This window comes from Marmota flaviventris, chromosome 2 (genome assembly GCF_047511675.1).
Source record: "Marmota flaviventris isolate mMarFla1 chromosome 2, mMarFla1.hap1, whole genome shotgun sequence".
NCBI lineage: Eukaryota > Metazoa > Chordata > Mammalia > Rodentia > Sciuridae > Marmota > Marmota flaviventris.
The window spans coordinates 104,433,345-104,456,523 of record NC_092499.1 but is presented as its reverse complement, the minus strand read 5'-3'; the positions used below and the strand labels follow the sequence as shown (position 1 = coordinate 104,456,523).

Genomic DNA, 23,179 nt, shown 5'->3' with positions numbered 1-23,179 from the left:
AGAATGAAATCCTGTCATTTATAACAACATGGATGGAACTGGAGGTCATTATGTTAAATTAAATAAGCCAGACACAGAACAACAAATCCCACATGTTCTCATACATTTGTGGAAACTACTAAGTCAAAATGGAGTAGAGGTCACCAGGTAAGGGAAGGAACTTCTATAAAAGACGCCAAAACAGAGAGGAGGAATTACTTCTGGTTCTTCTTCAGCACAGCACTAACTACAACAATATGAGATACTTAAAAACGACAAGGGGAGTATGGAAATCCCCCACATAACAATGATTAATGGTTGAAGAGCTGAAAATGCTTATGACCCTGATTGACTTCACATACTGTGTGTGTGTATTGAATGACCATAGTGTATCCAAAGGATGAACAAATATGTCTCAAACCAAAATGATAATAAAAGAAAACACCCAGGGGCTGGGGGTGTGGCCCAGTAGTAGAGCACTTGCCTAGCATGTGTGAGGCACTGGGTTCGATTCTCAGCACCACATATAAATAAATGAATAAAATAAAAGTCTATCAACAACTAAAAAAATATTTAAAAAAAGAAAGAAAGAAAAAGAAAGCAGGGGAGGCCATCCAGTTTCCTTAGGGCATCTTGTAGAGAGCAAGGAAAAAATGCCAGCAATGCAAAGGCTCAGCAGGCAGATCCCGGAACACTCCGCCCCAGCCCCTCCATTCCACTTGCCCCCAGAGTCCTGAGAATCACATGTTGCAGAGAAAGCACTGGAACATTTCCTGTAACTGCTTATGAGCACAAAGTCCACAGATAACGAATGCGGGCTCACAGACCCACTCTGAACAGTTTCTGCACCAGCTGACGAAACCCACACGCGGAGGTCATCAGAACAGCCCAGCTATGGACTGTGGACATGCTTCCCCCCGGGGAAAGCCAGTCTGAACATGGCCTTGGGGCCCAATCCTACACTTCAGTAAGGACAGGGCACACCTTTCACAAAAATGTGGTGGGAAGCAATCACACAGACTAGCCGCACTGGGCCTGCTTCTCTGCATCGTTCTGCCATTCATCCGAGTGCGACACTGTTCATCTTACCTCTGGGATACAGGCTCCTCGTCCCTAAACAAGGAATTGGAACAAGATAGTCCACAAGGACCCTTCCAGCTGGTCTGTGACATGATGTCTACTCTCAGGTTGCTGTGTCATGCCCCTTCTGAAGAAGCCAGAAGACCCTGCCTTAGGCAAAAGTAGCCACCCTCTCTTGCCTTTGGGAGTTCCCCCCATAGGGGTGAAGGTGAAAATACACATTGTCAAGGTGACAGTGGGCGGGTGTTTATGAATGCAGAGGAATGGTTACAGAAATGATCAAGTGGATCCATTCATTGTTTAAATAATATTATTGGTCTCATACAAACACTGTGACAAAAAGACCCACTCAGTGACTGCCCTCATCACAGATTCCTCCAGAACTACAGCAGGGATGGAGGTGAACATCCAGAGGGCTGGAGAGGACACAGCTGGAGTCTATAACAGAGAAACCCTGCACCTATCAGCAGGTGAGAGTGAGATGTCATGGAGGAGGGACAGTTATAGAGGAAAGAAAGAAGGGAGTATGAGCAGGAGAGCAGAAGGGCAGGATCCAGACACTGGGCTCAGCACCAGAGTAGGGAGGCAACTTTCTCTAAACCAGAGGAGAAAGAAGCCAGGGCTCAGGGGTGTAGTTCCTACAGCTCAAAAGGAAAGTCAAAGGCAAGAAGGGGAGAAAAGAGGTTGTTTTCCTCAACTGAAGGGATACGGAGACCAATTTATCTATCTGCTGGTAGATAGAGAATGATATTTAGAAATAAAGTAGTTGTGCCCTGTAAGGTCAAAAAAACACCAAAAGAAAAAAAAAAAAGTCTAGCAGATCAGAGGCAAGAGTCCCATTGTGATGGCATAGGTCAGGAGACCAGAAGGGAAGTACCCAGAGCCCCCCTCAAGCCAGGTGCTGGGCCATTGAGTCTATGTCTGAGCCCATGAATCCTCCTAGAAACCCAGGCAGGTTTTACCACCATGCCTTTCCAAAGGGATGGAAACGTGCCTGAGTCCGAGGGAGCTGGAAGCAGTTTTGGGATTCTAGCCCAGGTACTCTTACTAAAATTCATATATGCCTTTTCCCCCTTCCCATAATCTCTCAATAAATGGGAAAAATCCTACAGAAGGAAAAATTCTAGTAAGGACTTTAGAACCCCAGAGAAAGTGTCTGCAGTGTAGTGGGGCAGTGTGTGTCCTGGTGGGGTGGATTGAGGATTGTCACAGTCACTCAGCTGGGGGCTCCAGACAAATTTGCACTGAAAGCAGGAACCACTGGCCACAGTCTTGCTCCCTCATTACCAGCAGCTGGGAAATGTGCATCCCACTAGGAAACAGACCTCCCTGCACAGAGAGCTCTGAACAGGGCAGCATTCCCAAGGGTCTCTACAAGTTCAAGCCCTCCCTGGAGAGCCCCAGGCAAATGGCAACTCCCCAAAGGAAAATGGAAAAGAAAATGGTCATTATTCATAGTCCACCACATCCTCTCAAAAGATGGCTATTAAAATGAAAGTGTAAAATAAATCAGATTGGAGAACAGGAAGGAGTAAAATTGTAACCACAAAACTGAACAGTTACTATGATTTTTCTTGAATATTTTTGCAAACATGATGAGCTTCCTTCCATTCTTCAAAAAGGACTGTCTGACAATACATTCTAAAATAAATCCACTATGTGGAGCCTTATACAAGGTATTCTACAAGGTTTTGTGGACAACGCCCTGAGAAGGATGGTCTCACTGCAAACCCAGAAGTATTCTAGCAGTAGCTGCTTGTGGCTGTGCTTCTCAATACAGGAATCTCAAAGACTGGGTCCAAGAACTTGGATCAGAGTTTTCTTACCATGTCCATATGGGTAAAATGAAAAGCACCTGGCTTGGGTTGGCCAGCCTCCTTCTTGGGACCAGGAAAGAAAACTCAAGGCCAGAAAAATTTCTATATAAGCTTAGTGCTTTACATGCTATTTACAACTATATTATATAGACAAAAACTTTCCAGTCAAATTGAAAACAGAACAGGAGCAGAGGCAAAGTTTATCACAGCTGGATTGAAAGAATGCTAAACTCTGAACATTTAGATCAGAAAAATAACGGTATTAGATTCCTGTGGGCTTTACATCAGCAATACCCATGACCAGAGCCTGCTCTCTGGATTAGAAGCAGCTGCCTTTTGGGTTAATGAAAAGCTAACGATATTTATGATTGCTAATAACAATATTTAACCCCATCACCTGTGTTTATCATTGGACTGTGAAGAGCCTGGCAGGCCTAGACTCCTGAGCTGGATTTAAAAATCATAATCACAAGAAAATTATTATAAATTAACTGTAATGTCAAGTCTTAGAGCAGCCAGTATAATAAAAGACAGTTCTGAGCCTTGGATCATTTTAACTAAAAGAAAAAGGAGAAAACCCACTTTGATCTCTCGCTTACTTCCTGTCTAGGAGACTCACAGTCTTAGTTATTGGCAACGGCAGCCACTGAGGAGCAGGTGTGAACTGGCCACTGAGGAGCAGTTCCCAAAAGTGAGTGCAGATGCCTGCAGCTTTTTCCACTGGGGTTTGGCCTGCAGTTGCCCAGGCAACAAGGCAATCCTGCTCAGCCTGGAAAGACAGTGAAGCTACCCGAAGTTCAAGTTGGTATTTTTCCTCAGCCTGAGAGAGGCTTGGGCTGGATGAATCATCTTTCCACTGGGCTGGGTGATCCTGGCTTCCATGGCCAAGAGAATACCTCCTATTTAGGCCCAGCCCTGCTAACTGTTTGCACTCAGCCACCAGCCAGCACAACACTGCCCATCACACCAGAACACCAGCTGGCCTGACATTTAAAACACCAGGCTGGACATCCCTCTGGCTATTTGAATCCTGTACTCATAACGAGAGTCACAGGATGGTCAGGTGAACTTAAATCCTCACCCATCTCAAAAAACACCAATGACACTAGGCACTGTGGTACACACCTGTAATGTCAGTGACTTGGGAGGCTGAGGCAAGAGGATGCAAGTTTGAGGCCAACCTCAGCAACTTAGCAAGGCCTTGTCTCAAAAAGATAAAAAATAGAAACAGGACTGGGGATGTAGCTCAGTAGAAAAGTGCCCCTGAGTTTGATTCCTAATACCAAAAAGAAAGAAACACCATGACATTATTTTTAACTTGGGAGCAGAGGTTTGGATGTACTTGTGGAGGAAGGGGAGCTCTTCAAAAGCCTTACATACATAGAGTTAAAGTGTAGCCCCACCTTTTATAAACCCTGTGACCACAGTCAGTCACTCCACCTTGTAAGCCCTGAAAACAATGAGAAAGCATGTGAGAGACATGGCACAGCCCCTGGCATTTGGAGAATCCTCGGTATAGAGGGCAATCATTATAAATGGAAACATGGTTTTTGGAGGAAGGAGAGGAAAAGAGATTTCTCAAGATTTAAACCAGTTAAATACCTATTACTGAACTGAATTCTCCTTCAACTTCTATGTCCATTAGAAACCTTTCCATCTCTGGTGAAACTACATTTGGGTATGGAAATAGACATTCTTCACCTCTGTTTTATTAAAAAAAAAAATCACTTTATCACATTCGTATATATCCCTTCTCTTCCCTATCAATCAGATACAAAAACAAAGAGTCCAAGCCTCCAAAAAGTCTCAAACACTTTTCTCTCAATTAGGATTCCCTGACTTTGTCAGTCTGAATCATAGGTCCTGAGCATGCATGGGGCGGGGGGGGGCGGGGAGGAAACCTCAGGAAGGTTTGAAACTAAGTGTTAAATATATATATAAGGAAGAGAAAAAAACAGATGTGCAAAAAGGATGGAGGACTTGGTCTCAGTTCCTTTCTTCCCTGGGAACAGCCCTGTTGAGGCCTCCTTCCTGTCTCCTGTTCTTACCCCAAGTCCTGCTACACTCATCTTCTAGAACCCTGTATACTTCACTGTACTGAACAACTTCGATGGGTCCCCACTGCTTTCAGGATAGGGCCATTCAAAAGCCTCAATCTTCTTTTCCAAACTAATCTCTTTTCCTTCCCCAACAGAAACCAGAACACACCTGTCCCTTCATAGCTCCTCAGCATGCTTATGTCTATTCTTATCTCCCAACTTGGGAGATGCAATCTCACTCATTGTATTTCATGTTCCATTCCCTTCTTCTGAGTTGGTATCAATCTTCTTCTTTCTTCAAAGCTGACTTGAGATTAAGCTTCCTTTAACTCTGCCTAGGTCCTCCTTGCTGGGATGATCTTTCCCTCATTAGCTTTTCACATCCTTCACTTGGCACTTACCATCTGCTACTTATCGTTTTCCATTTTTTAAATCTGGTATACCTCCTTAAACAAATCTTAGCACCTCAAGACCAGGGACCATTTGAAGTAATTCTGTAGCTTTTCCACAATGTCATGTCCACAGTAAGTATTCATCACATTTTACAAGCATTAGCAGATAGAACACTGTCTTTGGAACCAAGAGAACTAAGGCTTAGTTAGCCTCTGAAGCTAACTGCTGCAAGACTCTGGTCAAACCACTGGGTGGCTCAGAGCCTCAAGTCTCTGGAGCAATCTAGAGAACTGAATGAGATCCTTGCGGGATCTCAGCTTCCATCTGAGGGGTTGGCCATTCACCAGTACTGCTGGGAAACCTTTTTCTGGCTTATTCATCTAAGCCCTAGCACTAGACTATGGGAAAGAATAGGAGGTGTTGGGGGTTGGGGAAGGAGCAAAGATTCAGGGGAAACTCTTACAAGAATTCAGAGTTTAAGTAAAGAGAGATATACTTTAACTTTTTTTAATTTATGGAGAGCAAGATCCAAATTTTCCCATGCTTTCCCTTTCTGGTGTCTCTTAGTAGTTTTCTGGGATTCTTAGGGCCAATGCTATTTATCAGGTTCAGGATAACAGGCACCATTTCCTGTTCCTTAAGAACCAGCCCTTGTTAAGGGGGTGTCATAGGGTCAGCATTTGGCAGGACCAGGACGAAGGATTTCAGGTTTGCAAGTTTCTCTTTATTTCCTCTGATTCTAGCAGGAAAGCAGCAGGCATGTGGCCCTGGAAGTTAACCTAAGTGAAACAACTTCACAATGAGGGCCCAACTGCCTATACCCAAGAACTCTCTATACAACCTTCACTCGAAGAGGCAGACTTCAGATAAGCTTCAGATCAACCTCAACTTTGAGCACTAAGTGCTTTCCAGTGAGGCAGGTATTCAGTCAACACATTTCTCTACCCTGCCTCTCAGCTCCTGCAGCCAAGGCCAGAAGCTCTGAGAATTCAGTGAAGACAGAGCACATTATCTTGGGGATTTGGGTTTGGTTTTTACCAGTTTCTACATCAGTTTGAACCTGGTGCTCAGTTTCTCCATTTATAACAAACACCAGACGTTTTCCTCCATACCTCAGAATGCAGTGAGAAGAAAGAGAAGAGGGAAATAGCTAACAGGGGAAAGAGCTGCAGACATTTGCAGAACTCCTCTTTTTGAGTGTATCCTTTACATTCAGGGGGAGTTAAAGGGTGAATTGGATACTTGGGTTTTATTAAACCTTCTCAATGCACTTCAAGGTTAAAATTTAGAAAAGACTTCAGAATCTCCTGGATTAATAACTAACTTGTTTTATAGGTTTGAGAGGCTAGGGCTTCCCCAGAGCTCCCCTGGACTAACGCAAGAGCAGGACAGGTACTCTAGGCCAGAGCTCTTTCCTGCAACCCTTAACTTCCTCCCTGGATGGACGTCAGTTTCTTGGCTCAGTCAACCTTGACCATATTAGAGAGCAATACCCATTCCCACAATCTAAGTGCTCGACTCAGAGGGAAAGGAGGAGGCCAAAGTGACCCCAGGCCAGGTACCTCATAGTCCTGGGCCAGCAGCCATGCCAAAGGAGCCTACCTCATTCTAGTATAAGTTTTGGTTTTGGTATAAAACATGGGACTGGAAGTCTGCTTCAACTGCCTGGGCATTGATGAGAGGCCACACTTTCCCACCACTCCTCCTCTTGGGCATAAGTCCCAAGAAGGGTTGGCAAAACAAATTCATGGTCACTCTTCTGTCATTATGAATGCTTAGCAGATCCTGGAATGCCCTGTGGTAATGTGATCACTTAGCTAAGCTGTTGGGAACGCATAACAAAATGCTGTTTTTTCCAGTAAGAGATGCAGACTTCCCTAAGAACTTTGGGGGCCAAGTGTCAAGGTTGAGCTCTCCGTCTGGGCTTTGGTGTTCAGGAAACTCTCAACCTCTGCAGCTTAAGCCTGAGCAGCTGCCACCACCCCCAAATGCTATAATGCCATTAGCACAGCCCTGGAACCTACAGGTAGAACTTGGGCTCCGTGGAGTCTGGACTTCCTTCACCATCAGGAGCACAGCAGTATGAGCATCACATTTGATTACAAAGTGCTCTTGTCAGCATGGAAACAGGGCAGGTACAAAAAAAAGCCAGTGATCACCTGCAGTTTCAAACAGGGGCTGCCTGCTCACTGTGTCCCTAAACCCTGACACCCCCCATTCTTGTCATCCTGAGTTGAGGTAATGTACGTGAGGGAGCAGATGGGAGAACAGAAAGTCCCCTTTCAGACAGGGAAGATTTTGCCCAGATCACTTGCATTTCAGATTTTTAATTTTAATCTTTTATAAAATAATTTCTTAATTGATACTTGGCAATTTTCCAAGGTTTAGGGGTTAACTTTTTTAATGCTAATCCTAATCTCCCCCCCACACCAAAAAAAAATCCCAGTCAAAATCCTAGTGTATGTTCAATTTCTCTGGTGCCATTTTTCAGTACCGGGCATACAGTTATGCTGCCATGAAAACACATCTTATGAGAAGTCTCTACCTATGTTCACAGGCATCATGGAAATAAGGGTTGAGGCTGAAGGGCAGATTTAAACAGCCACTGAGTGCTCTGAATTCTTGCTCCAAAGTTTCGTATCAGTCAAGTGGTTGGGGCATGCACTGGGGGCACAGAAACTACTTAACAGTGTCACCACTTTCAAGTGATAGGACCACTGTTCTCCAGCTCCACCATTGCAAGGATATCACATAGTCCCTCTGAACCTTAATCAAGAAATGGAAACACAACCCCCCCCCAAAAAAAAAAAAAAAAAACCCTTGGGATGACACTGAGGGTAGCCTGGGAAACTGGTGCAGTCATCCACAGCATGAGAACAAGAACCACCCCGGACAGCCTCACAGTGCTGTTGTAAAGATCTAATGTTAAGTGAAACTCATTCAAAACTGTATAAAGTATTCACTCAGAAGGTACTGTTATCGTTAAGTGAAGGCTTCATAGGTGTACATATTGCCACTTACCTTGAGAACTGCTTACAAGGCAACATCATGGAGTTTGCTTTCTACTGCACCTAACACAGTACTGCTGCCACTTGTCACACAATAGCTTGATGAACCAAAAACTGAGTGCCTCAGGGCTAAGTACTTAGCCAATTCTAGTTAATAGACTGTCATCCACAACCACTTGGGAACCTTCTACTTTATGTCACTTATTCTTTCATTCTAGTGACTCATTATGTTGAAGAATACTCAGTTTTCCGTCATTTTCCATATGGCATGAACTTCCTCTCCTTGTCCTAACTGAATCCTCATGTTTAACCTCTCTCATTTTCTTTGTCATACTGTACAGTACCTGTTCCCTGCTCCGAGTGATTCTCTCAGACAGCAAATCCGAGTTGTTTCTTTCTTCTTCTAGTTCCATCTCCAGTTGGGACACCTTGTCCTGAGAAAGAAATCACATACAAGTTATTTCACTGTCATGGACTCAGATCAGAAGCAAGCACTGGCCTATGGGAGGAAAACCCCAAGGTAAATGAGAACTCAGTAGCATTAGGGTATAGGAATAAGATATGTATTCTACTTCCCAAAGCAGATATTTTTAAAACCATGCATTTTATTGCTTTTGTAATATAACATGTAATTGTGCATGCAGAAAATACATAAAAGAAGAAAAACGACCCCAATCCTGAACACAAAATCTAAAGATATTTTGGCATGTCTCCTTTAAGTCTTTTTTTTCTCCCTATGAATCAACAATTTTCAATAGATCTACCTAAGCCATTTAGTTGCCTGTTAAAAATTAACATGGGGCCTGAGAAACCATCCCAGGCAAATTTCTCTAAATAGTTCATGCTCAGGACAATATTTTTCCTCCCTCCTGCTTAGAGTTTCCAAGAACCTTCCTTCTGAAAGCATAGCAGCAGCCTTCCACACCCGCCTCTCCTCTGGGAACCAGGCACTCCAGGCACTGTTCACTTCCAAACCTGCCTTTGAATACACAGAGCCCTGGTGGCCAGTTCTGGTAAACTCATCATCACATATGAATAATTTGTCTTCCTTGCTGGCTTCTAATTTAATATCACTGAGTGTTAAGAGAAAAGCATTTCAAAGCAGTTTTGTGTGTGAAAAGAGACTTCCAATGTGAACCAGCCCATCTAGCACTGGGGGTGGTGGTGGTTATGGCTGTGTTTCTCCTGACATTAGCAGATTAGTCATAGGTCTGGGTAAACTCAGAGCCACACATACTAAAAAGCAATCAGCATTCTGAGTTTTTAAATGTGAGCCTGCAGCATTTGTATATGAATTTGCAATGGCCAAAGCTGATGGATAAGGGATGGATTTGTCTATAAGCATCAAAAATTAAACTCTCAGAACTCCTGTGAAGGACCTCCCCTGGTACTGATCACAACCTATAGGGAAACTAAAAATCTCTCTCCCAGGAACAGAGTCCCAAAAGCCAACTCTGGACAGAGTTGGGTCCTGCCCCAAGCTGCCTATTTCTTTAGTGGTTACCTACTCCCCTGTTCCGTTTCAGTGCAGTCAGAAACCAAGGATCAATCCCCAAGGGCTGCATTTATATCCAACAGACCAAGTGTCTGAGTTTATAGAAAATGTCCATCACTAGGAGAACTCTCAAATCCTAAGAATGAATTTGTTAAGTGCTAGGGAAGGACCAAGCAAGACATTCATCACAGCAAGACAGTCCTGCCAGCCATCTCTTAAGAAGAAAACATCCCTTGAGCACTTTTAGTGGTGGCAAAAACCTTGAGAGCCAGTCATTCTCTAATTAATGGAAAAATCTCTAGAATGATGCAGAGGGGCAAATGAAGCTAAGCTATGCCACTGCCTCCAGACCTTAAGTCAGCCAGAGGAAATGCTCTTTTTAGTCAACTACAAAGGGAGATGACCCAACCCAATCATCAGCTAAAATCACTTCTTACTGGGACTCTCTTCCTGTCCCAAATCCAGACTAGTGCAAGGTCCAGGCAAGGGCTCATCACAGCAAAGTTCTTTCCCACTACCTGAGGGGCTCCCGTTTGCTTTTATCCAGGTTGCCTGAACCTAGAGTAATCCTTTTCTAGTTAACTGGGTTGACCTTAGCTTGCCTTAAAATAACCTCCCCTACAAAGGCCAGAAGTAAGAGTTAGTAAAATAGAGCAATCTTATTAAAAAAGCAATAAAACCATAATCAGGTTATTCTGGTCTCTAAAAGAGGCCGATCTCATAAAATCTTCAATGGTTGAAACATCACTCCCTAGATATAAACTGTTAAGTCCCCTGGAGGCTTTAAAAAGTTATTTCTGCTTGTTTGCAAAGCTGAATCAGGAATTCCATTGATTCTGAATTTAAGCCATCTCTCCCTGGCCTTGAGCACTGTCTGTCTTTTATCAAAACTTTAACAATTTTCACTCTCCCTCAAAAGTCTGAGGTTCAATTTTTAGCCTATCTCTCTCTCTCAATTCCAGTGGCAGTACGTGTATGTGTGTGTGTGTGTGTATGTGTGTGTGTGTGTGTGTGTGTGTGTGTGTGTTTCTGGTTTGGACTTGGCTTTGTTCTTGAGGATTATTCTTTTTTAAAAGTTCAGGTGCACCGACTTTAATGTTCTTCCTGTCATCCTCAGCGACCATCCATGAGGAGATTCTGCTACTTCATTTACAATTTTTTAGTGTTGCATTTTCAACCCCAACTGGCAACCAGGTTGAGTCATTTCTGAGAGTCTTTTTTGTAAACAAGGAATGGAGCCACAGTCTGCTGCTTAGCTTTAGCAAAGCTAGGTCATATATGAAGGCAACAGACCAGCTGTGGATGGAGTGTGTGGTATGGCCAGTGGGTGCTGATGATCTAGGGGACAGGAGATTTGGGTCCAAGGCCCACTGAGGGCCATGCAGCTGGCTTGCAGCTTTTGTAGTTTGAAGCACCACCCAAAGGAACAAGCTATCTGTGCCTTCAGGCATAGTCCTCTAACTTCTTAGGGAATCTGTTCCCTTTCCTCTTTAAGACAAGACATTTAGACTAAACTGTGCCTGTCATCCCTGCTGGCTGGAACTTCTCCAGGTCTATGAATTACCAGTTTCTTCACCAAATCAAGAAATGACCTTAATAACATCTGGCTGATGATAGACTAGAGCTGCAAGGCTTCCCACAGGCTGAGGGGTGAGCAGACAGGCTGCTTTCCTGGTGGCCTGACCTGGCTTTCCACCTCTCTAGCTCCCTCCCATGGGGCCCACAGACCTCCATCTGTTTGAGGAGTCTGCTGCGGTCGTCTTTGAGGTGACTCTTGGCCTCCAGCTCGTATTCCAGGTCCTTCAGTGTCTGCTCCAGAAGCTGTCTTTTTGTGAGTGCTTCATCCTGAGCTCGCTGGTAGTCCCGTAACTCTTCCTCCATTAACCGCATCTAGAAAGACAAGGAGTGTATGTGTGTTTTGGGGGTGGGGGATTCTGGGGTACATCACTAGCACAGTGACCCCCATTAGATGCAGCTCATCCCAAAGCACAGAGAATCCAGTGAACTTCTACTTTCTTAAGATCAGAAGACCTTGAGCAGGTCCCACCTCCCTCTGGGCCTCAGATTCTTCTGCTGCAAAAAAGAGAGCTTCCCCGCTACAGTGACCCATTACGTCATAAATTTAGTCTCTGACATACTGGTTGACATTTTTTATTAAATAAAACAAAATATCGGTATGAGCAGATATTGTTTTGTGGTTATTTTGTACTGGATACTAATATGTGTGTATGGACATATTGGTACTAGGTTGCAGTGCAAAACCTAGCTCTTCCTATGGGTCAAGCTCAAAATACTCAAGGGTCACCCAATTAGGTTAGTGCTTTCCAGAAAATGACTCATTGCCCATCTGTATCAGCACCACTCAAAAGAGATTTAAAGTTAGAATAAAACAAAAACTAAATTAATGACCTCAAAGCAACCTGCAGGCACAAAATCTAACAATAAATGTACATTAGGTGACAGCCATGGCTTTGTAGAAGAAAATGATCAGCCATCATAACTTACAGTGGTTTATTTCATCCACAAGATGGCACTAAATTAACAGTTTTAAAGAAAATGCAAGTGACAAACCAGCCTGTCAAGGGCCAAAGTTGCCTGTTTGTAACTTCTCTAAATCTCCCCAGTGGGGACATCCATCTCAGCACACAGTAGATATTTCTTAATCATCTGGGTGAGCTGATTCATTGAAGCCCAAGGCTCATTCTTTTGTTCTCAAAGTCTACCCTCTTGGAGATGGTACAGGGGGTAGAAGAAGGCACAGACTGAGGAATAGAATACACCAGGGGTTTATTTCCTTCAGGGAATGTATGGAAGTGAGTTGCAAATGCTGTTACAGGACACAGGTTCAACATAGAAAAGTTGTGGAAGCCCCAATAGGTTAGACTAGTTCAGGAATACCAGTAGGAAAACTTTAGGAAGTGTGTTCTTTTGTGGTTAACAGAGCACCCGATATTAGAATAACAGCCTTGATAAAAATATCTCCACCTACAGACCCTGGTCTGGATTTGGTGGTAATGGGGAATGAAAGCAGAGAGTGAACATCATCCCTGGAAAAAGGGTAATGAACATCCTCTGGATATAGAGGGTTCACTATACTCTAGAACATTCAGTTTCTCCATGATGTAATTTTTTCATTTGCAACAGTGGAGTAATTATCAACCTACCTCATAGGGCTGTTATGAGAATCAAATGAGATAAAACTCAAAAGAACATAGGTTTGAGAGTCAGAGAGAGACTGGACAATACGTAGCCACATTTTCTTCTTGGCATCCTGCCCAACACCTCATGTCTCCCCATGCCCAATAGGTACCCCCAAGCCCCACAAGGGTTGTATCACACTAAGAGTACCCAATAAGGGCACACAGAGGAGAGTAACAGGCTGAGCATCCCTATTCCAAAAATGCTCTGAAATCCAAAACTAAAAAGAGAATTTTGGAGTTCAAATGTTCTACAAAGAAATGTTCAACTGGAAATACTATGCAAAAACTCTGAAATCTGGAACATTTCTATTCCCAAGCATTTCAGATAAAGGATACTCACCCAGTTTAGTGGTTGAAAACAATTTATCTTGAATCAAACGTAAGCAAATAACTTTTAAAACAAGTGCTACCTTTAAGCAGTTAAAGCCACCCTTTGCAAAACAATTCAGAAACTAATCTGAAAGTTGGTAAACTCTAAATCTTAATTCCTAAGGATTACCTTCATTAGAACTTTTCTAGCTCCCTGCCACAGACACAATGGCAATATGGTCACATGTCCATTTCTCTCAGCAGAAAGACAGCAAGCACTACAGCACTATTTGACCCCAGGAACTTTTTTCAACTAAGAAAGACAGTGACCAGAGCTGAGCTCAAGTTTTCCAAGGATCAGGAGTGACTTTGGTGTCTTAAGGGTAGCACTTGACTATAGTTTTTTTTTTTGGGGGGGGGGAGTGATGAGGTATCCATATCTTTTATACAAATAGACAAAATATCTCACACAGCTGTGCCACTGAGAAAATCTAGGAAGAACCATCTTTGTTTTCATTATAGAGAATCTTTTTAATTACTACTTTTATAAATAAGAAAGGGTCCATCTGGCTTTAACTAATCTCTCTGAGCCTCAGTTTCCTTATCTAACTAGAGAATCTCTAAGTTTCCTTCCAACCCAAATATTGTAGCATAAAAAACTTTACACAAAAAGCAAGAGCGACTACTTTGCTAGGGTCACTGTGACCCTGTGATATTTGAAAATCAAAACAGACCAGGTATTTTTTGTGATGTCCTGGCAAATATCTGAACCCCTTCCACCCCTTTCCTATAGAAATGAAAATGTTTAATGCCATAGATCTGTGATGTCAGTGTGCAGATTTCAGTTCTTACTGGGAGTCACGTGTCATGTGACCCTGAGCCAGAGGGGCTCTGTTGTCAGAGTCCCCTCAGAAGTGTTTTGGAAGTCTATAATAAATATCCATTGTTCTCTTACAGTTTCAGATCTGACTCATGGGCCACTTTCCTTTGATCATCAAAGAAATTAAAAGTTTTGTTTTTTAAAGAGAACTTTTGTTTTCCTGTGGAATCTTTGTGTTCTTAGTTCTACATGAGAAAATAAGGTTTAGAACTAGAGAAAAAGAAACTATCATTGATTAAGTGCTCAGGTGGTACAAGCCCTCTGCTATCATCTCACATATTCCCTCATTTAATCACTAAGTCTCCAGCATTTTATGTGGCAACAGATGCTCAGAAAACGGGAGTAACTTGCTCAAGGTCATCCAGCTGGCAAGAGGCACAGTTAGAAATCAGCAACCCCTGAAGCCTCTAGCTTCCCCTGAAAACAATTAAAAACATTCCCTTTATTTATTTAATTCTTTAGAGGCCAGGACTAAACAGTAACAACATTTGGATTTCTTTGCTTTATCATTAAATACAAAATCAAAAATAGGTTTCAGTAATACCAATATTCAAACTCCTAGGGATTTATTTTAGTCTTCATTATTACTGTTCTGAAACTATTAGCCACCAGCCTATCCTGTTAAAAGTCTGAATTTTCAAAAACAAAGGGAAACCAAAAAAAATTTTTTTTTAAAGTCAGCAGTTATTACTAGGCAGTCATAGTGGAACACACCTGTAATCCCAGCAACCAGAAAGGATGAGGCAAGAGTTTGAGACCAGCCTGGTCAATTTAGCAAGATCCTGACTCAAAATAAAATATAAAATGGGCTGGAGATGTGGCTCAGTGATAGAGTGCCCCTGGGTCCAATCTCTATCCAAAAAAAAAAAGGCACTATAATCCTTGTTCTAGGGGTAAACTAAAACATGAACGCTTATAAATCATTTGAACACAACTGGGCAGACCATTCCTATTCCGTAAATGGCAGCTCAACATTTTAGGCACAAATTTTTGAGTCAAGAAAATGCTCCAGTTAAAGTTGTGTCCATTCACCTCAGCGTCAGGTGGGTGTTTTGTGTCACAGAATGTCATTTGCTCAAGTAACCATCAGAGGGCTAAGAAGAACCAAGCACAAAAGCCATCTTAAACTATCCCCAAAGTTCCTTGTAGAAGCATCTCAAAGCAGGCTAGAAAAGCACTTTGAATGAGGGTCATAGGAGAAAACGATTCGGTCAATTACCTCATCTTGCATTTTCATGGTTGCCAGCCGGGACTTTTCTGCCTCTAGGGTTTTCTCCTTCAACTGCCTTTGCATTTCTGCAAGCTCCCTGCGATTTTTCTCTTTATACTCATCCAGCTGGTTCTGGAGTTCCAGCGTTGATGTGCGGGACGCCTCAACAATGTCAGCCATCTGGAAGAAGTGAAATGGGCATGAGCCCACCCTATGATGCTCCATCTGGGTCCAGGGAACGGCGTGTGGGCAGAAGTTCACACAGAAAGCATGTCCTCTTTTCCAAGGCTGCCAAGCACCTGGTCCTGGGCTGTCCAGGTTTGGTCATCTCTGACTTGGCAACAGCATGGAGGAGTGAACAAACAGATCCTCTGGAGCTGGACACACTATCTTAGGGTCAGACCCTTGTTCTGCCATTTATCAGTCTATGACTGGGGCACATTCATAACTCTCTGGGTCTTGGCTGAGTCCTCTTTGGAAATACTGAAATCATAATATCTACCTTAAACAGTTGTTAAAAGATAAAGACACAATGAGTTAGATACAAAATAGTAAGTAAAGTAGCACATGGCAAGTGTCAAAAAAAAAATGGCAAATGTCAAAAAATATCAGGTCCTAGAATGCAGGAAGCCATCAGCTTTGTGCCTTTCTCCTTCTGAGTATTCTGGGACAGATGTGAGCAGCAATTACAGTGTTTTGAAACTGTCAGATAGATATAAATGCTCTGGCTCTGCACAGAGATGTAGTTTCCGATTGAGGAAACACTGGTTAAGTGTGTGCTTCCCTACCAGGTTTCTGCTAATTGTTTTGAAGTGATTCTGGTGCCCAGGGTCCAGTTTCTCTGCATCTGGGATTCTCAACAAGTCCAAAGAGCTGCTCCTGGGATCTACAAATCCCTGGAACATTTGTACTCATCTGGAACTGCAGGTTTCCCTAGCTTTCATCAGACCCAATGGGAGCTGGGTCCCAATAGGGGTGGTCCTCCCACATGCCCCACCTCTTGCTCCCTTACCTCCTTCTGTAGCTTCTCAATGGTTTGGTCAAGGTGCCAGCGCTCCTTCTCCATCTCGTTCTTCTGCTTTCTCAACTGTTCCTTCTGCTCAGTCTCATCATGTAGCTTCTCAGACAGATGCTTCTGCTTCTGGGTGATCTGACTGAGATCTCTCTGCATATGGCAGGAAAAGGACAGTGTTGTCACCTAGACATCAGGTCAACCACAGAAACTGGTGGCAGAAGGCATATCATAGTCATACTGCAAAGCAATTAGAGCTGTTACTTCAGAGATAAGGGAAAAAATCAGAATGAAGTCATCACAGAGAAACAAGTACATTGTTGGTTCTGAAATCCAGGGTCAATCCAGGACCTGATATTTTTTGACACTTGCCATTTTTTTTTTTTTTTTTGACACTTGCCATATACTACTTTACTTGCTATTTTGTATCTAACTCATTTGGAAAACAACTGTTTAAGGTAGATATTATGATTTCAGTATTTCCAAAGATATAGGTCAATTCAACCAAAAGCATTCTCAGGAATGAAGGGGCAGACCAAGCATGTATTATAGAAACACAACAAATGGCCAAGGCTGCTCGTGGTAGGAATTCAGGAGCATCTGAAAAATATTCATGTTCAAAAACTGGCCTATTGTTATACCCTAGACCAACCGAAATCTACTTGGCAATTTATATCCTATGATATACAGCAATGCACCAAATATTCTAGAATTGACTCAGCTATTATACAGTTCTTAGAGTCAGAATAGCTAAAAACAAATATATAAGGAAAGAATACTGACCCAGGAGTCCACCTGGGTGAAAGAATTGTCATCAACAGAAGTCATGAGTTGGACTCAGACACAGATGAAAATGAATTTGAAAATCCATAGGTGAACTTGATGAATAGAAGAGATGCTAGTCAGAAAAGGAATATATGGGTGGTTCTGCCATGAATTGGCACCAAATCCCAGTACTTACTGCAAAATGCAACCATAGAGGATGCAGTATTATCCCTGGTTTCTTCCCCAAGGCTCTCATCTCACTAAGTCACAGAGACATATGTCCTTCAAAATCTAAGCAACATGCAATTCCAAAACAAAAATCCTAAGATTTCCCAGGAAGGTTACACTAACCTCTTTAAATGGCTCAGTGTTAGGGCCCCCAAGCATCAGGATGTCAAAAAGGGGAATAATGCCTATAGAATGGGAAAAAGTTTTTGCCACAAGCACCTCAGATAGAGCAATAATCTCCAGGATTTATAAAGAACTCAAAAACTTGACACCAAAAATAATAATAATAATAACCCAGTCAATAAATGGGCAAAGGAACTGAACAGACACTTCACAGAAGAAATATAATCGGTTAACAAATATATGAAAAAAAATGTTCAGCATCTATAGCAATTAGAGAAATGCGAATCAAAACCATGCTGAGATTCCATCTCAGAATAGCAATCATCAAGAATACAAGCAACAACAAACATTGACAAGGATGTGGGGAAAAATGTGCACTCATACATTGCTGGTGGCATTGAAAATTGGTGCAACACTATGGAAATCAGTATGAAGATTCCTAAGAAAACTTGGAATAGAACCACTATTTGACCCAGTCATCCCATTCCTAAGTTTATACCCAAGGACTTAAAATCAGCATACTACAGTGACATAGCCATATCAATGTTTATAACAGCTCAATTCACAATAGCTAAACTATGGAACCAATCTAGGTGCACTTCAACAGATGAATGGATAAAGAAAATGTGGTACATATACACAATGGAATATTACTCAGCTTTAATGAAGAATGAAAATATGGCCACTATAAATGATTGGAACTGGAGAACATTATGCTAAGTGAAATAAGCCAATCCCAAAGAACCAAATGCTGAAATGTGGATGCTAATACACAATCGGGGGTCGGGGGTGGGTGGGTGAAGGTATTTTGAACTAGACAGAGGGGAATGAAGGGAGGGGAGGGGCTATGGGGGTAAGAAGAATAATAGAATGAATTGGACATTATGATCCTATGTATATATACGATTGTGTGACCTGTGTAACTCTACATCATGTTCAACCAGACAAATGAGAAGCTAAATTCCATTTATGTATGACATGTAAAAATGCAATTCTATTGTCATATATAACTGATTAGAATAAAGAAAATATACTAAAAAAAAAAGAAGAAGAAGAGGTGCCGTGCAGAACAGGACATGACCCAAACAAACTGGATCACTTAGAAACTGTTAGCAAGTGTTAATGTGGGTTAGTACAAGAATATGTATGGCTTGTCTGTCTTGTGTCCCTGCAGAGGATGCATAGAACAATGGTTTATATTTGTACAGTGCTTAACAGTTTCTAAGCTGCCGTCACATGCCGTAAGTCAGGCATCTTAAAAACACTCCCACACCACTTTGAGCTCTCTGGGTTTGCAGTATTGGACAGCTCTGCTCTGCCAACCACATGGCCCGGGGCTAAAAAGAACCTCCCATGGAGGCCTTCTGGTCCCTGGCTCTGGTGGACTAGCTCTGCTTTGAGAAGCAGCCAGCACAGCCAGGCTGCTGAAGTTAATTGCTGCCAGGAACCAAGGTCAACAAAAGCTATGGGGGAAACGAAGGTGGCAAAAGAAAGGTAAGCAGAAGTTCACCCTGGGGGCAGTTAACAGGAGTGGGTCCTGCCAGAAACATAGCTGGGCAAATACCAGAGGTAGGGTCAGACTGGGGTTTCTGTTTTGCAATTTATTTAGTGGTCCTGGGAGCAAAGGGAAAAGAGGAGCTATGATACCAGTGAGGTAGGATTTCATCATGTGGGGGAAACTCTCAGGAACATGCATCTCCAAAAAGCAGATTATTGGGGGGTGGGGGACCGGGATACCGAGGAATGGTAGTAGCTTCCTATAGAGCCTTCAGGTTCCACCTCGGCTCCTGTCCCTGGTAACCCCCCAGCCTCCCTTTCTCCTCCTCTCAGATCCCAAGCCCAAGGATCCTGGGGCAGCAGACACGCTACCCCAGCCCCAATCACCCTCCTTAAGCTGCATTTCTGCCCCACACTTGGCTCAGGTTCCTTCTCCTGTGCCACTGGAGGTACCACATTCTCATCCATCCTGGTCCTGGGGGTCCCCCAAACTTCCTCACTTCAACACACAAAGTGCCTAGAATAATCATTTTGATAAGTTATGTTTATAATATCTCTTGTATGCTTGCCCCTGTTGCAAGGTAGCAAGACCCATGTGGGCAAGGAACAGATTAACTGGGCGTATCTCCTCCCTGAGGCTTGCTATTAGCACATGGCAGTAACTCAGTCACTGAACACAGCTATTCCCAAAAGAGGTCTAAAGGCTTCTTATAGCAAAATCACTAAAAGTTGGGGTACTCCTTACTTAAATTATAGATCCTAGCCCCTTGACAGGATCACATTTTTTGTTAAAGTGAGACCCACAAATTTTCATTTAAAAGTTAACCAAACAATTATGCCCCAAAGTTTAGAATCACTGCCTAGAACAATGTTCCGCTTCTTCAGTTATTCAAGAAATGTGTTATGATAAGTCACTGCCAAGAAAACATGTCTCAAATTCATATCAAAAGAAGTAAACTTGGAAACACTGCACTTTTTTAACCAGTCACAAGGACAATGTTGAGTGAAATGCTCCATAGTTACAGTGACTATATTTCTAAGACCAAATGACACAAGCCCATTTGCTAATAGTGGGACAAAAATTTGGAGAAAATTATCAAAGTGGAGAATAAAGACAAAGTTGATGATGTACAGTGAGTGCCCATGAGTTTTGAGACCATTTTCTGTCAATGGATGCAGAACTAAACCAAATTAGCCCACATCAGTAACCAAGTTCAATGAACTTGTGAGCTTAAAGGAGGAGTGGCTTTAATAGAAGGAAGTCCATCTTCTCAGAGCCTTTGCCACAATAACTGTAGACAACAACAGTGGAATCCTTGGAGCTTTTCCCTCTATTGTCTGCTATGCACAGAAGCCCAGTAAGGCTGGGGAAGAAGACAGAATAGATCCCATCCCTGAAGGAAAGAACTGTGGCTTCCCCAGAAAATGTTTCTTCACCTCCCCATCTGCAGAAGTAACCAGGAATCAGAATGATAGACATCTTTGCCTTGAATGCAGTTCAAGTAGCCTAGCTAGCAGCAGAGTCCTGGACCAGGGGATAGGGTCAAGCAAACTAAGAATGACACCTTTTACATCCCTCTGCCAGAGGTTGTGTCACAGTAAATCGGGCAGAAGTTCACCATTGTCTCCAGTTGCCATGAAAATAAATATTTATCACATGTAAAGCTGCAACAGATACTAAAGTCACTAAATGTAAAATGTTGTGTGGAAAAAAATATCAGCTACTCTTTCCTCTTTCTCAAGGGTGAAGTTCCCTTTTGGTTGCCAGTTTTAAGGACAAGAGGCATGCAAATAAGTTATTGAATGAAAGAAGCTGTCGATCTGGACCTCAATATTAGAGAAAAAAATATTTTGGAGTGATGATGTATTTTTAATAATAGTGATGATATATTTTTCATGACACTCCTGAGACCAGCTAATTTAGGTAAAGATGGTGAAACCATCAGGCCAATTTTAAATTCTTGCCATTGATCAATGTGTGTAGCTACACACTGTATTGAAGCATTTGTGCCTTCTCCACACTACTGGGAACACTGTCCCAAAAAGTAACATGTCAGGAATAATATGAGGCCAGGCTAGACATCAGGAGGGGATGGGGGCAGCAATGACATGAGGATCTGTGGGCCGGCCCCACAGGCCCTCTTCTGTTCTATACAGGAATTAGTTCAGTCCACAGCTGCTGAACTACTTCCCCGTGTGGGCAATGTTCTTGTTTAGTCAAAAATGTCCTGAGAGACTTTACAGCTGCACTTCATTCTTGGTGTGGACCTGACATGGAGGTGTGGATTTTTTGCCCCTATTACTACACATTTTCTCCTTTCTTTCTGCCCCCAACTAGCTCACAAATGTAAGCCCCACGTTTGGACCACTAGTTGGATAATACCAACCATCATGAGTTTTAACTGGCAGCACAGTAAAATTGCCATCCGCACAAAACCATCTCAATAAGAGTTTGTAACAAAGATCTAGACTTGAAGGAGGAAGAAAGAAAAACAAAAGCAGTCAGTCAAGGAAATCAGAAAAAACAAGGCTTCATGCAGAAATAGGTTCTCATTCAAACCCAAGGGGCAGACACTATTTGGGTGTGAGAGGCCTGAGTTATGGTTGCCCTGTGTGATTCCTGCTCTGCACCCCAAGGAGAAACAGCAGTAAAGGAAAGCTGTCATCAGGCATTTACAAAGATGAATCCTGACTCAGCAATTAATACTTACTGTGCCCAGACCCCACCTGTCCCTGTGACAAGTGGTTGGTCCCTAATGCAAAACTGTAACAACTTCCTTCTAGCTAACTCTCAACCCCCCACCCCCCCACGGGCTTTTATCACCACAGAAACTCGCCTGAGGGATATGTGGTGCAGGTTCTTTAAAACCCGACAACCAGCAGAAGGAAGGACATACCTGGATCACAATGAGGTCCCTATGCAAACTACTTAGAACTTCAGTGCGGGGTTTTGTTAGAATGTACTTCAAATAATCTTTCTAACCTTCAAATGGGAAAATCTCATTTTCCAAGAATCTACTGGTTTTGAATAGAGATAGCTATCTAGTTTCAAGGAAATGACTTCCTCCTGCTCCTTTTAATAGCCATCCTAAAGGACTGTACTTTGCGGAGTGCATTTGCCCAGAGGAGAAGGGAAATTGGCTTCAGCCAGAAAGCTGACTGCACACCGCCTTGGGGACCAATCCTGCCAGCCTTCTCACACAATTCATCTTTTATCTTTGGAAAGCTGTCAAGCTCTTTAATATATAGACAAAGGTTTCTCAACCCCGGCGCCACTGATGTGTGGGCCAGATGATTCTTTGTAGTGGGGGCTGTCCTGAGCTTTCAAGGATGTTGAGTAGCATCTCTGGCCTCCACCCACTAGGTGCCAGTATCACCCCCAGTTGTGACAGCCAAAATGTCTCCAGACATTCCCAAATGTCCCCCCAGGTGAGAACCATCAGTACAGATGGACAGTCAGATGCTCAGGTGATTATTATAGGTGAAAGAGAACTAACTGGAAGGAGATGACAGTGGCAATCTTTGCCTGCCCCTTCACGAGGGGGCAAAGATGACAGCCCACCGTGTTTACCTGAGCATCTGCAAGCTCACTCTCTAGGATCCTTCTGGCTGACATGGCTTCTTTTTCTTCCTTTTTGGCACGCACAAGGGCCTCCTCCAGCTGCTGCATTTCACCCTACAATGAAACACTGGGTCAGGGAGTGCCGAGACATGTGCTGTGCCTCGGAGGCCAACTCGGTGGAATGAGACGAAGGAGAAGATATCCACAGTGTGGCTGTGGTCACAACATGCCATCATGGGTGCAAGATGACACATGACACACAGAAGCTGGCTTCTTAGACGTGTGAGCCTGTCTGCAGTTCCAGTTCTAGCTGCATGTAAACATTTAAATTATCTAGGACATTTTTGAAAATACAAATATTTATGCTCCTGGAGTCTCAGAAGCTACAGGTATGGAACAATCCCAGGCTCAGTCAGCTCTGTGAGAGGTCTGCAGGTGATGCTGATGGATACCCAGGATTTCCTCTTCCACTGGCAGCTGCCTTTGCTTACTGAGATGGGTGTGTGCATCTCTTGCTAATAGCTTCTCACTTTCAGAGGTCTAGCAAACTGGATAATTGGTTTGGTAAAACCTGTGCAACCT

The 23,179-nt window shown here is 43.0% G+C and overlaps 1 protein-coding gene across 2 annotated transcripts in view; it reads right to left on the bottom strand.

The window, feature by feature from the left end:
- The window catches only part of Cgnl1 (cingulin like 1), a 155,869-nt gene that overhangs the window by 11,000 nt on the left and 121,690 nt on the right, over positions 1–23,179 (bottom strand). For both annotated transcript variants that reach the window (XM_027925993.2, XM_071608310.1), the window contains 5 exons: positions 22,607–22,711; positions 16,423–16,575; positions 15,420–15,590; positions 11,540–11,701; positions 8,661–8,750 (listed from right to left, as the gene is read on the bottom strand). In XM_027925993.2, coding sequence (XP_027781794.2) covers positions 8,661–8,750; positions 11,540–11,701; positions 15,420–15,590; positions 16,423–16,575; positions 22,607–22,711 — 681 coding nt within the window. The remainder of the gene's footprint in view (positions 1–8,660; positions 8,751–11,539; positions 11,702–15,419; positions 15,591–16,422; positions 16,576–22,606; positions 22,712–23,179) is intronic.